This window comes from Podarcis tiliguerta (genome assembly GCF_965153285.1).
Source record: "Podarcis tiliguerta genome assembly, chromosome: 16".
Lineage (NCBI taxonomy): Eukaryota > Metazoa > Chordata > Lepidosauria > Squamata > Lacertidae > Podarcis > Podarcis tiliguerta.
Window position 1 is genome coordinate 3,757,779 of NC_139549.1, and position 14,442 is coordinate 3,772,220.

Here is a 14,442-nt window from a genome sequence, read left to right on the forward strand (position 1 = left end):
CGCAGAACACTGCTGGGTGTTTTCTGCCTTCTCTTAGAACCCAAATATTTCAGATTAATTCATGCCTCCCCCTGCTTATAAGTCCCATGCGTTTAAATGTATCGGAGTCGATGAAATATATAGTAGAAACACACAAGGAAAATCTACTTGTAGTTTTACATGCACTACATTGAGATTTTGTGCCAATTAATCTCAACTTCCTCCCCTCACTTCCACTTGCCCTACTCTACTTTGCACCCCTAACAGGAGAAAACACACCATCATTAATGGTTAAACCGAGCCATTTCTTGGCTTGCAGAGACCCCCACCCCCCGAATGTGCATGAATCTATAGGTCTCCCTAAATGTCCCTGCTCTTGCATTCCAGAAATCGCACTGCGGCCCAGTCACCCTTGTCATCCGCCCACATCCCCAAATCATGCAGCCAAGGGTGTGTTTTTTCTATTTGTTTGATCCTGATGTAATCTTAAATTTCATCACATTTTCTTGTGTTGTGTATTTAATCAGTCAATACACAGTATCTTTCCTTTCATTTTTAGAGAAAGGCCAGATACTAATCCCTTAATAAAGAAAAGGGTCGTTTCCATTGGCAGTGCCCCCTCCCCAAGCCAAGACTCCCCCCCCCCCAAATCCTAACTCCAACTAAACCTTTTCCAAAGGGGTACCCGGAAAAAGTCTGCAGCAGCAAAAAAGGGGCTGTCATCCTCAAAAGCTGATTTCACGATAAATGTGTTATTTCTGGGGAACCCTATTATCCAATTCATTTACATCACCCCAAGCCCTGGGCCACCCCATTCCCCTCTCACCCCACAACTGCCACAGCATCCTCAAGTCACTCTTACCTGTACTTTTCCCATCACTCCAAGCCCCTGCCCCACTTCTAACCCTATGCTCCCCCCATGCTATTAAGAACCCTTTGGCCACACCCCCAGTCAGGCCACACTCTCCACCATCCCAAAGAAACTCCCCTCTGCAGGGGTGGCCCCCAGATTCGCTTCAGCTCCCCCAAACCTCTACGTCTGAACCTTCCCCCCCCAATATCTCATGATTCCATGTAATCCCCCACTCCCCACAATTCACCTACAGTCGTCCCAAATCTATAACCCCTAGCTGCTCACAGACACCCTCATCCTAGAACTCTCCATTATCCCAAACTGCAAGTCTAAGCCCCCAAATCTGTATCTCTGAGCCCCACAGGTTCCCCTTACCCTGAAGGCAGCAGCCCTGTTTAGGGAAGCTTTTAATGCTTAATAGGTTATTGTATTTTAGTATTTTGTTGGAAGCCGCCCGGAGTGGCTGGGGAAACACAGCCAGATGGGCAGGGTATAAAAAATAATAATAATAATAATAATAATAATAATAATAACAGTTATTATTATTACTTCCCCTTCCCACCCCCAGTCCCCCCTCCCCTCCACCAAATCCCCCTCAAACCCTCTCCCACTAAGCCCCCTAACTCATAACTCTCTCCCCCCATTCCCTTTCCCCACCCCCAAAACCCCCTCTCCCCCATAGCCCCTCATTAACCCCCTCCATCCCTCCGCCCCCTCCCCTCCTGTCACTCCAAGCCCTCCCCCCACCTACCTCGTGCTGCCCCCTCCCCACAGCTCACCCCTCCACCCTCCAGTCAGACCCTCCCCCAAAGGTCACTCCAGCCCCCCAACCTCTAACCGTGAGCCCCCTCCCGCTCTCCCCCCCCACCAACCCGACGCCCAGGCCTCTGCCTCCCCCCCACAACTCACCCTGGTTAGCAGCGGCTGTTGCCATGGCGACAGGAGGAGAGGGAGGCCGCTCTCCCCCCCCCGCCCCTCCGGCCCTGCCTCAGTTCTCCCCTCTCGCCAAGCGTCAATTCCAAGATGGCGGCCGCTCCAGCTCCGGGCGAGCCCCGCGAGGGGGCGTGGTCGAGGAGGCGGGGAGAGCGGCTCTCCCATTGGCGCGCGGCCTCCCTTGGGGGCGTGGCCTCCCCTCCCGCGAAAGCAGCTTACGGGGCGGGGCCGGAGAAGGGCGGGGCTTATAGATAGGGGCGGGGCTTGGGGAAAATAAAAGGCTGGTTTCGAGGGGCTCCCCGCGCGGCGCGTTGTCGGGAAGGGGAATGCGGTGACGTCAAAGTGACGTAGACTAAAGGGGCGGGGCGGGGGAAGGAATCTCGGGTGACCTCACAGAGTGACGTAGCTTCAGCGGGAAAGGGGTTTGTTTGGTGTGACACCATCAGCAGGGCTAGTTTTAATTTAAAAATTAAAAGGAGGGCTGGGGACGATGCCGTCAGCTTGGCTTTTAATATCATTTTGTTACAAAGTCGGGGGTTCCAGGTGTGACGTCATGGATGTGTTTCATTCATTCATTCCAATACGTGATAAGTACTGTATTATTTTAAAGCTGTTATTATTAAATAGTAGCATTTAACACAGAGAAAGTTGCTTATTTTTCTCTCTAACTATTGGGGGGGGCTCTTTCCTGGAGACTTGCAATCTTAGTAAAAGGTAAAGGGACCCCTGACCGTTAGGTCCAGTCGTGACCAACTCTGGGGTTGCGGCACTCATCTCGCTTTACTGGCCGAGGGAGCTGGCGTACAGCTTCCCGGTCATGTGGCCAGCATGACTAAGCCGCTTCTGGTGAACCAGAGCAGCGCATGGAAACGCCGTTTACCTTCCCGCCAGAGCGGTACCTATTTATCTACTTGCACTTTGACGTGTTTTCGAACTCCTAGGTGGGCAGGAGCAGGGACCGAGCAACAGGAGCTCACCCTGTCGCGGGGATTCAAACCGCCAACCTTCTGATTGGCAAGCCCTAGGCTCTGTGGTTTAACCCACGTCCCTAACCTGTAGGCACTAGGCTTGGATGAAATGTAGGTGAAATCACGCAGAGGTTCCATTCTGATCTCTCCTGCTCCTACTACCAGTCCTTTTCACTGCAGTGAGTTCTGGTACACAGGAACAAGCATGACATCTGAGCCAACCTCAAAGGAGTAGTTATCTCAAGGCAGCGTGCTTAGAATAACAACCCTCTCAGAGCTGGCCTGTTCCTCAGCTGTCCCCTCCACCCATACAGTGGTACCTTGCTTCTCAAACGCCTTGGTACTCAAACACCTTTGAACCCAAACATTGCAAACCTGGAATTGTTCTGGTTTGCGAACTTTTTTTGGAAGCCAAACATGCTCCGTTTTGAGTGCCACGCTTCCATTTCAAGTGTTACGCTGAGGCCTGTCTGTTTTGGCTATTTATTTTGCATTTTTGTTTTTGCAGCTCTTTTCATTTTGTTTTTGTGACTGTGTGGAACCCAGTTCAGCTACTGATTGACTGACTGATTGTGTGACTGCAGTGCATTTTTTGCTGCTTTCATTTTATGGATCCATGGTCCCGTTAGATAGTAAAATTCATGTTAAATTGCTGTTTTGAGGGTTGTTTTTAAAAGTCTGGAACAGATTAATCCATTTTGCATTACTCTCTATGGGTAAGCGCACCTTGGGTTTGGAACGGACTTCCGGAACGGATTAAGTTTGAGAACCAAGGTACCGCACTGTACAGGAAAAGAAACCCCACATGGAGAGATATGCTGGCTGAGTGACTGAGGGTACAATTTAATGGGTGAGGGATCATGTCGCTCTCATTACCGGGAGCGTTTGAAACATGATGCCACCCCAACTTGATGAAGTATTCATGATACCTTTGGGCTACAGCAGAGGGGAGCTGGAGCTGCCTAGTGGTTAAGACCAGCTGCAGAGGACAACCAGCGGATCTCTTGCCAACTTACGAGGGACATCTCCGTGTCGTCAGATTCCAAACGTACGGTAGGAGCCAAGTCCGGTTGACTTCGTACCACTTCTCTCTCTCCCCTGTATCTGCAGTATCTTTTGTTTGACCTAGCCACTGTGATCCACGCGACGGTCACCTCCAGACTGGATTATTGTAACTCGCTCTACGTGGGGCTGCCCTTGAGACTGACCCAGAAACTCCAGCGGGTGCAGAATGCTGCAGCGAGACTCCTTACGGGGTCCTCACTGCAGGATCACATTCACCCAGTGCTATACCAGCTGCACTGGCTCCCGGTGGAGTACAGGATCAGGTTTAAGGTGCTGGTTTTAACCTTTAAAGCCCTATACGGCCCAGGACCCTCGTACCTACGGGACCGCCTCTCCTGATATGCCCCACGGAGGACCTTACGGTCTTCAAACAAAAACGTCTTGGAGATCCCGGGCCACAGGAGGTTAGGCTGGCCTCAACCAGAGCCAGGGCCTTTTCAGTACTGGCCTTGGGAGATTTTTAAACAGAGCTTGGTTGGCCAAATGGTTGGACAAAACGGCCTCTGGTGTTCCTTTGAACCCTTCTGTTCTAAGATTCTAAATATAACAAGTGCAGGGGTTCTGGGGGTGTCACTTGGCATTTCAGATGTTGCTGAACTACATATCCCATCCTCCCTGTCTTCTGGCTTCCGAGGGCTGATGGGAGTTGTAGTTCAGCACCATCTAGATGGCTGGGTGTCCCACATGCTTGAAATATGATAGCTCAGTCGGTATTGTAAAGGTAAAGGGACCCCTGACCGTTAGGTCCAGTCGTGACCGACTCTGGGGTTGCGGCGCTCATCTTGCTTTACTGGCCGAGGGAGCCGGCGTACAGCTTCCGATCATGTGGCCAGCATGACCAAGCCGCTTCAGGCGAACCAGAGCAGCGCATGGAAACACCATTTACCTTCCTGCTGGAACGGTACCTATTTATCTACTTGCACTTTGACGTCCTTTTGAACTGCTAGGTGAAGAAGAAGAAGAAGAGTTTGGATTTGATATCCCGCCTTTCACTCCCCTTCAGGAGTCTCAAAGCGGCTAACATTCTCCTTTCCCTTCCTCCCCCACAACAAACACTCTGTGAGGTGAGTGGGGCTGAGAGACTGTGACTGGCCCAAGGTCACCCAGCAGCTGCATGTGGAGGTGGGCAGGAGCAGGGACCGAGCAACGGGAGCTCACCCCGTGGCGGGGATTCTAACTGCCGACCTTCTGATCGGCAAGCCCTAGGCTCCGTGGTTTAACCCACAGCGCCACCCACCTCCATAACTCAGTGAGTAGAGACTCTTAATTTCAGGGTCATGGGTTTGAGCCCCACACTTAGCAAAAGATTCCTGCATTGCAAGGGGTTGGAACTCTACAATTCTATGACCCCCCCCCCAAATGTACGACCGGGGGTCTGAACCCAGATGGCCCCACACCATCCTGCCCCTCTCTCCCCACAGGTGAGCAGACATGCTTTTGCCCGGCTGGTGAGAAGCAGGCTGCCACGCCGGCCCCATGGAGAATCCCACGCCGGAGACCTTCGTGGATGTGGACAAGGGGATCTGCATTGGCTTCCTCTCGCTCATGTGCTTCTTCCTGATGCTCATGATGGTGCGCTGTGCAAAGCTCATCGTGGACCCCTACACCGCCATCCCCACCTCGACTTGGGAGGAGGAGCAGCTTGACTGACAGCGTCCATCAGCACGCAGCAGCGCCCATGATGGGGACAGACAAGGTGGAAAATAATGGTAGATGGAAAGCAGACGCTTAACAGTATTAATCCTTCCTCTTGCTTGCTCCACTGCTGGACTGGACCATCTGGATTCCTTCCAACTCTATGATCCTTTGATTCCATAATTCTCATAGTAGTTCTCCCCTGTTCCATGAAGCAGTGGAAAGCTCAGGACAAAATGCATTGTCTGATGTCAGATCCACGCCAGACATTTAAAGCACGGCTTTCCCAAATAATTCTAGGAAACTGCCATTCCTCCTCCTCTCAGAGCTACAATTTCCAGCCCCCTGAACAAACTACAGTTCCCAGGATCCTTTGGAGGAATTCATGGTTTTTTAAAAAATGTGCGTTGAGTGTTCTTTAAATGTACAGTGTAGCTCTGCCCTCTGGCTGATTTGGTTCCCAGACAGATTCCCAGCATGGGTTGCAATCAAATACAGTGGTACCTCAGGTTAAGTACTTAATTCGTCCCAAAGGTCCGTTCTAAACCTGAAACTGTTCTTAACCTGAAGCACCACTTTAGCTAATGGGGCCTCCTGCTGCCGCCGCGCCGCCGGAGCCTGGTTTCTGTTCTCATCCTGAAGCAAAGTTCTTAACCTGAAGCACGATTTCTGGGTTAGCAGAGTCTGTAACCTGAAGCGTTTGTAACCTGAAGCGTACGTAACCCGAGGTACCACTGTATACAATTGTAAAACAGTATACAGTGGTACCTCGGGTTACAAACAGTTCAGGTTACAAATACTTTGGGTTACAGACTATGCTAACCTGGAAGTAGTACCTCAGGTTGAGAACAGAAATCGCGCGGCGGTGGTGGCAGCAGCAGGAGGCCCCATTAGCTAAACTGGTACCTCAGGTTAAGAACGGTTTCGGGTCAAGAACGGACCTCCGGAATGAATTACGTTCGTAACCCGAGGTACCACTGTACAATCGTAAAACCTACTTGCAAGAGAGGAAGAGTAAAACAGTTCCACTTTCCTGGTTTCATGGATATGAAAACAATTAAAAGCCGTTGTGTGTGTAAAAAAGGTAAAGGGACCCCTGACCATTAGGTCCAGTCGTGACCGACTCTGGGGTTGTGGCGCTCATCTCGCTTTATTGGCCGAGGGAAACTATTAAAAAACTATTCTAAATGTATAAACAGTTGAAAAATAGTTCTGATACGCATGCGGCCTGGGAGAAAGATTTCCACTTTAAAGTCTTGTCGAAATGTTTGGAAACGGTTTCGGTCCTTTTGAGGATGGTGGTGAGAGCATATGGCAGCCTTTGCCAACCTGGTGGGACTGGGCAAATTCATGAACGGTAAGGTTATCAATGGCTACGAGCCACAAATCCCAGTTAGAAATAATAGGGAGAGAGGGTGCTGTTATGCTTAGGTCCTGTTTGTGAGTTTGCCACAGGCATCTGGTTGGCCACTAAGAGAACAAGATTCAGCTCTTCTTCTGTCCTTCGGGGGAACCTCCAGGCCCAGAGGCAGTCTATCTAGATTCCTAGATTCTTTGGGACCTTCTGCTTGCCAAGCAAGTGCTCTACCTGGAGCAATGCTTCCTGAAATATAAATGAAGATTCTAGTCCTCATGATTCTGAATAAAGGGCTGATTTAATGTAGCAAGCCAGACACCCATCAGCACAGCCCTGTTTCCTGGGAGTTGTGGTTCAAAACAGCCATGCTATCTGGGTGGGCTGATGGGAGTTGTAGTACAAAACACCTTGAGGGCTCCAGGTTGAAGGCTGAGATACAAATCCATGCCGAGCGCAGAGTTCAAGGCCTGCGACACTGTGCTGTAAAAGTGCCCTGATGTTATCCAAGGCAGCCCCTCATTGCAGTTCCTACAATCCTTGGAAAATGTTGTTTCCTTTGGAGTAAACTTGCGTCACAGTTACCCCATTCAGGACCAGGGAGTCCTCCACTCCCGCCCGCCTCCTGTCCCCCCAAAACAGAACTTCTGTCTTGTAAGGATTCAACCTCAATCTGTTAGCCGCCATCCACCCTCCAACCGCCACTTTTGTGCAAAATGTACTTGCATGCTGTGAAAAGTGTAGCAGAATGAATGGAGAGCTTCAGTGGGCATTTATTGGTTCTCTTGAAAGAAAATTCTTATTTTGACTGCAGGTCATGAAGGGTTTTCATTCATTCAATTTGTATAACGCCCTTCACCCGCAGATTTACAGCTTCCCTCTTGGTGTGAAACTGCTCGTATGTCTATTCATATCTACCTCACCCACCCACCGAAAACAAGCCTGATTATGTTAAAATAAAATTAAACTCTTACCTAAAAACTCACACTTCTTGACTCTCGAGTCATTTATGTTTTCCTGTTCATTTTTTGCATCTTGAGATACCTGGAGAAAAGGAGGGTGGGGGCGCTTAAATCATCATCATCATAGCGGGATTGGGTCGGTGGATTTTATTTTTTAAATAAAAGTTGCACAAATCCCAGTTAAGAGTCGAAGTGGGGAAAACAGGCCACTGGCCCTTTAAAAGAAAAAAGAAACACAACGCTACGGCGCACGCGCATTTCCGCCTCCTGCTTCCCAATTGAGAATCCGAAGCCGCGCATGCGCGCTGAGCCCAAACCGCGGCGGGGCCTCTTTCCTGAGGCGCATGCGTAGTCGTGAGGCGCTTCCCGGCCGCTTCCTCGCGAGCGCCTCCCCGCGACGCATGCGCACAGCTGCGGGCCGGCCGCTCGGTGGGTGTGGCCTCAAAAAAATAGCCTCGGGCTATGCGAAGTGGCCCCGCCCCCGGAAGCACGTTGACCGGGCTTCCGGTCCTTCCTAAAGTGCCCTCTCCTAGAGGCTGAGTTGGTTCCAGGGAAAATAATTCCCCCCCCTTTTCTTTGGCCCCCTCAAGGGGGGAGGGGGAGAGGTAGGTATGGGGGGGCTGGAGCTTTGGGAAGGGGGGGCTACAAAGGTGGGAGGGGCCTGTCTGTCAGGCAAGGGGAGGGACTTTATTATTGGGGGGGAGGGAGTAGGAAGGGGGTGAATTGGGGGGGGCCCTGAATGTTAAGACTGGTGCAGGCCTTAAAAGGTGGGCAGGGGGGGCTGGGTTTGGGGTGGGTGCTGCAGATTGGGGGGTGAATTTGGGGGTGGGGGGGGTCTTGAATGGTGAGACAGGGGCATGCCTTCAAAAGTGAGTGGGACAGACTGAAGTTGGGGGTTTGTGGGGGCTGCAAATTGTGGAGAGGGCTTGACTTGGGGGGGGGGGCCTTCTTTAAGAGGTGCAGGTTGTTGGGGAAAGACGTTGGCATGCTATCAAAAGCCAAAGGGGTTTAGAGAGAGGCCGGATTTGAGAAGGGATGGGTGGACCACTGGGTGGGAGTGGGTGTCTCTTTCGGAGGCATGGGTACTGGGGTGTTTGTGTGCGAAAGAGGGAGGCTGAATGAGAGAGGGGTTGAATAGGGGTGCATCTTTCTTAGAGGGTGCATTGCTGGGGCAAGGTGGTTGCATCTGTTTAGGGCTAAATGGCATGAGTAGGTGGAATTGGGGGTTAGGGAGGAAAGGGCCAGCCCAGGGGACCATTACTCTTGTTGTTGCTGTTGAGTCGTTTAGTCGTGTCCGCCTTTTCGTGACCCCCTGGACCAGAGCACGCCAGGCACTCCTGTCTTCCACTGCCTCCCGCAGTTTGGTCAAACTCATGCTGGTAGCTTCGAGAACACTGTCCCCCCATCTCGTCCTCTGTCGTCCCCTTCTCCTCGTGCCCTCCATCTTGCCCAACATCATGGTCTTTTCCAGGGAGTCTTCTCTTCTCATGAGGTGGCCAAAGTCTTGGAGCCTCAGCTTCAGGATCTGTCCTTCCAGTGAGCACTCAGGGCTGATTTCCTTAAGAATGGAGAGGTTTGATCTTCTTGCAGTCCATGGGACTCTCAAGAGTCTCCTCCAGCACCACAATTCAAAAGCATCCATTCTTCGGCGATCAGCCTTCTTCATGGTCTAGCTCTCACTGCCATACATCACTACTGGGAAAACCATAGCTTTAACTATACGGACCTTTGTCGGCAAGGTGGTGTCTCTGCTTTTTAGGATGCTGTCTAGGTTTGTCATTGCTTTTCTCCCAAGAAGCAGGCATCTTTTAATTTGGTGACTTTTAAATTTGTGTCTTTTAATTTTGTTACTCTTAGAGCAGAGGAACTTCCCAGGTAGGAAAGCTTCCTACATCAGAATGTGAATAGCTGGAAGAGACATGGAGCTTGAATGCGGAGAATCCTTGAATCCTTTAGTGGGGGGGGGGGGGGGCAAGAGTGTGAGCTGTTCCAAAGGGATGTGATCCCGTAAAGAGAACAGGGGGTTGTGTTTGAGGGATACATGGGTCTATTAATGTCATTAATATTTTCCAGGATAAGCGTTCTATGTAGGTAATTGTTTTAAATATTTTCTGGTTTTAAACTTCAGTTCTTTAAGAACATAAGAAGGCCTTTGACCCCTCTAGTCCAGCATCCTGTTCTCACAGTGGCCAACCAGAAGCCTGCGTGAAACCAGGAAGCCCGTTTCCTCTTCAGTGATTTCACGCAAATCGTATTCAGAAGCATTTCTGCCTCCGACTGGTGGTAGAGCACAGCCGTCATGGCTAGCAGCCATTGATAAACCTCTCTTCCTCCGCTAATTTGCCCAGTCCTCTTTTTTTAAATCCATCCAGGTTGCTAGGAATTATTATCTCCTGTGAAAAGAAAGGACTTTTTCACAAAGAGAAACTATGGAATTTGCTTCCACAAGAGGTAATACAGTGGTACCTCGGGTTACAAACGCTTCAGGTTACAGACGCTTCAGGTTACAGACTCCGCTAACCCAGAAATAGTACCTCGGGTTAAGAACTTTGCTTCAGGATGAGAACAGAAATTGAGTTGCGGTGGCGCAGAGGCAGCGAGAGGCCCCGTTAGCTAAAGTGGTACCTCAGATTAAGAACAGTTTCAGGTTAAGAACAGACCTCCAGAACAAATTAAGTTCTTAACCCGAGGTACCACTGTAATAATAATAATTTATTATTTATACCCCACCCATCTGACTGGGTTTCCCTAGCCACTCTGGGCGGCTTCCAAAAAAAATATTAAAATATAATGGTCTGTTAAACATTAAAAGCTTCCCTAAACAGGGCTGCCTTCAGATGTCTTCTAAAAGTCTGGTAGTTGTTTTTCTCTTTGACATCTGGTGGGAGGGCGTTCCACAGGGCAGGTGCCACTACCGAGAAGGCCTTCTGCCCGGTTCCCTGTAACTTGGCTTCTCGCAGTGAGAGAACCGCCAGAAGGCCCTCAGTGCTGGACCTCAGTGTCCGGGCTGAACGATGGGGGTGGAGACGCTCCTTCAGGTATAAATAAATAAATTCAAGCTATGTTAAACAGACAGTGGAGAATGCTATGGAAAGCGATTTACTTTTTTTGTTCCCCAGCTGTGAAGAAGCACACAAGTAGTGATGACAATGGGACAAATTCATGCCGAATAAGGTTATCTGTAGCTACCAGCTACAGCGGCTGTGCTTCACTCCATTGTCGGAGGCAGTATGCTTCTGAATACTAGCGGTTGGGAATTGCAGGTGGGGAGAGTGTTCTTGACCTTAGGCTCTGCTTGCTGGGTTCCCAGAGTCATTAAGTTGGCCGCTGTGAGAATAGGATGCTGGACTTGATGGGGTTTTGGCCTTCTGACATTCTGACTACCTGATTGGGTCAGGAGAGGAGATACAACACACACACACAGAAGCTGCACATAGCCTGATGCCAGCAGGTTGAGTTACAGTTGTTTGGTTTGTGATGGCTTTACATACCATTCGAAATAAGTCGATGGGATTCCATGTGGCTTGGTTTCATTGTGTATGGCTGGTTTATAGTTCATAAACACGTTCAGGAGGCACCATTTGCTTGAGAAGCAACCTATATAAATATAAATACAGTGGTGCCTCGCAAGACGAAATTAATTCGTTCTGCGAGTCTCTTCGTCTAGCGGTTTTTTCGTCTTGCGAAGCAACCCTATTAGCGGATTAGCGCTATTAGCGGTTTAGCGGCTATTAGCGGCTATTAAAGGCTTAAGGGATTAGCGGATTAGCTGCTAAAAGGCTATTAGCAGCTTAGTGCCTTAGAAAAAGGGGGTGGGGAGCGGAAAAAAACCCCAGGAATCGCAAGACATTTTCGTCTTGCGAAGCAAGCCCATAGCAAATTCGTCCTGTGAAGCACCTCCAAAACGGAAAACCCTTTCGTCTAGCGGGTTTTCCGTCTTGCGAGGCATTCGTCTTGTGGGGCACCACTGTATATAAATATAAACATACGTGCTTTCCTCTTCTGATGGTTGGCAGTGTTTTAAACTGAATGATTGTGGGAACAATGTAGGGAAGAGGAGGGAAAGTGCTGAACAATGTTTTGGGTGCCCAGGTCTGAGCACTTCCTTCTTGTGAACAACCTCAGTTTCTGCCATGATGGCCGAGTCCCCAGAGATGGAGCTGCAGCGAGAGGTGTTGGAGGAGCTGGGGATCTCCCTGGAGGATCTCAAGCAGCTGATCGACGAGGAGCTGGAGAAGTCGGAGCGGATTGCGCAGCGGAAGAAGCAGCTGGAGGGCGTGGCGGAGACCGTGAAGCAGAAGGAGGATGAGGTGGCCCGTGTGGACATTCTCCTGGACAACGCTGTGAAGTAAGTTGCGAGCCGGGGTGCGGAGGCGTGAAAGCGTCCCCCCATTTTAGGTTTGGTTCGATTGCTACAAAAAGCTTGCATTTCCTGTGTAAAGCTTCTGCCGGTGAATACTTGACCCGCCTGTGCAGGGCAGTCTCTGAAGCAGATAGATTAATAGAATATTATAGGTAAAATAAGGTTAGAATGTGTTAAGGTAATTATAGGACAGAAAACAGAGAAAGATGGAAAGGAATTGCTGGAATAATTGATAGAAGTGGAATACAAAAAGGGAGGTGCGAGGAGGTCGGTGAAATAAGTGAATGAAAGACAAGATATTGAAACTGTTTAAGTGTTTTAAATTGTTTTTGTTTGGTTTTGTTAGTTTAATGTGTTAGTGTTATGTAGTGTCTTTGTGTTGTATTGTATTGTTCTTTTTTTGTTTTTGCTTTGTTTTGTAGTATATAAACTGTTCAAAAAGTAATAAACATTATTTTAAAAAATAATTAAAAAAGGGGCAGTCTCTGAAGCAGGAGGGGCTAACCTCTGGCCCCTCCAGATGTTGCTCAGTTGCAGCTCCCAGCATTCCTGACTTTTGGCCATGCTGAGGGGAGCTGGAGTCCCATTTTCTCCCCCCATTTTATGCTCATCGTTTTCTTGAGTTTTTGTTTCCTATTGTGCCCTGTATCCAGGGCAGCTGTTTATCAGTTCCATCTGGTACATAGGCTGAGACCCTCCCTGCCCGCAGACTGTCTCGCCAGAGTGGAGCTTGCTCTGGTTATCTCCGGCTTGGACTACTGCAATGCGCTCTATGTGGGGCTACCTTTGAAGGTGACCCGGAAACTACAACTAATCCAGAATGTGGCAGCTAGACTGGGGACTGGGAGTAGCCGCCAAGACCACATAACACCGGTCCTGAAAGATCTACATCGGCTCCCAGTACGTTTCCGAGCACAATTCAAAGTGTTGGTGTTCACCTTGAAAGCCCTAAACGGCCTCGGTTCAGTAGACCTTCTGCCTGGACACTGAGGTCCAGCGCCGAGGGCCTTCTGGCGGTTCCCTCACTGTGAGAAGCCAAGTTACAAGGAACCAGGCAGAGGGCCTTCTCGGTAGTGGCACCCGCCCTGTGGAACGACTTCCCACCAGATGTCAAAGAGAACAACAACTACCAGACTTTTAGAAGACATCTGAAGGCAGCCCTGTTTAGGGAAGCTTTTAATGTTTGATGTATTACAGTATTTTAATATTTTTTTGGAAGCCGCCCAGAGTGGCTGGAGAAGCCCAGCCAGATGGGCGGGGTATACATTTATTATTATTATTATTATTATTATTATTATTATTATTATTATTATTTTATTATTTTGCTCTGTTGCCAATGTTTTCTTAACTTAGGTTTCAGGCAAGGCTGTTGTTTTGTTAGATGCTCATTAGCTCAGTCGCCTGGAGCACAGGGCTGATAACGCCAAGGTTGCAGGCCTGATCTCCGTAACGGACAGCAGCATATTCCTGTATTGCAGGGTTTTGGATCAGACGATCCCCAGGTCCCTTCCACCGCTATGATTCCGTGTTGCCTTTTTGATCATAGTTGGAGTATTAAGTTTTAAGTGTGTGGCAGGCCGCCTTGAGGGCATCTTGGTTTGGAGTAAAGTAGAGCGTCAGAAAACCTCCTAAAACCTAAAACATTTGTGAGAGAAGGTTCTGTGTTTCGTTGACAAGCTGGTTCTCCCGTAATAGCTTATTTGTTTGTTTATTGAATTTATATCTCACCTTGAGGTGGAGTACATAGTTTCCCCCCATCTCATTGAATCCCCTCAGCAACCCTGCAAGGTAGTTACAGGTAGGTAGCCATGTTGGTCTGCCATAGTCGAAACAAAATTTAAAAATACCTTCCAGTAGCACCTTAGAGACCAACTAAGTTTGTTAATGGTATGAGATTTTGTGTGCATGCACACTTCTTCAGATACACTGAAACAGAAGTCACCAGACCCTTATATATAGTGAGAGGGTGGGGAGGGGTATTACTCAGAAGGGTGGTGGGAATAGGTGATTGGCTGATAGGTGTGGTAAACCTGTTGACGACTGTTAACGACTGCAGTTGGTCGTCTTCTTTGGCGATCCCTCGTAGCCGAGTAAGATTGTCTTCCATTAACTCGGTTTTAACCGTGAGTCCGTAAGTGACTGTGGAGGCCAATTCTGGATCCACACATCCTTCCACAGTGGGGACATTGGTTTCCGGGCAGGAGCTGATCATGGTGTGGATTTGCCAAGCATGTGTGTGTGTGTGTGTATAGATATAGATGGCATTAAAACATCCAAACTACACAACAAGGCCACAGATCAGGGCATCTGAGAGCCAGTGTGGTGCAGTG

At 49.3% G+C, this 14,442-nt stretch overlaps 2 protein-coding genes across 11 annotated transcripts in view; one reads left to right on the forward strand and one right to left on the reverse strand.

The window, feature by feature from the left end:
• Positions 1-1,899, reverse strand: part of ARNT (aryl hydrocarbon receptor nuclear translocator) — a 42,985-nt gene extending 41,086 nt beyond the window's left edge. For 2 of the 4 annotated variants that reach the window (XM_083416538.1, XM_083416536.1), the window contains exon 1: positions 1,742-1,899. In XM_083416538.1, the coding sequence (XP_083272664.1) occupies positions 1,742-1,766 (25 nt within the window). In that variant the 5' untranslated portion in view covers positions 1,767-1,899. The remainder of the gene's footprint in view (positions 1-1,741) is intronic. The other 2 variants (XM_083416537.1, XM_083416535.1) reach the window with 1 other exon arrangement.
• A 6,187-nt stretch (positions 1,900-8,086) lies between these two features.
• The window catches only part of SETDB1 (SET domain bifurcated histone lysine methyltransferase 1), a 40,341-nt gene continuing 33,985 nt past the window's right edge, over positions 8,087-14,442 (forward strand). For 4 of the 7 annotated variants that reach the window (XM_083416440.1, XM_083416442.1, XM_083416441.1 and 1 more), the window contains exons 1-2: positions 8,470-8,516; positions 11,875-12,097. In XM_083416440.1, the coding sequence (XP_083272566.1) occupies positions 8,489-8,516; positions 11,875-12,097 (251 nt within the window). In that variant the 5' untranslated portion in view covers positions 8,470-8,488. Of the gene's footprint in view, positions 8,355-8,469; positions 8,517-11,874; positions 12,098-14,442 lie in introns of those variants that run through there. The other 3 variants (XM_083416444.1, XM_083416446.1, XM_083416445.1) reach the window with 2 other exon arrangements.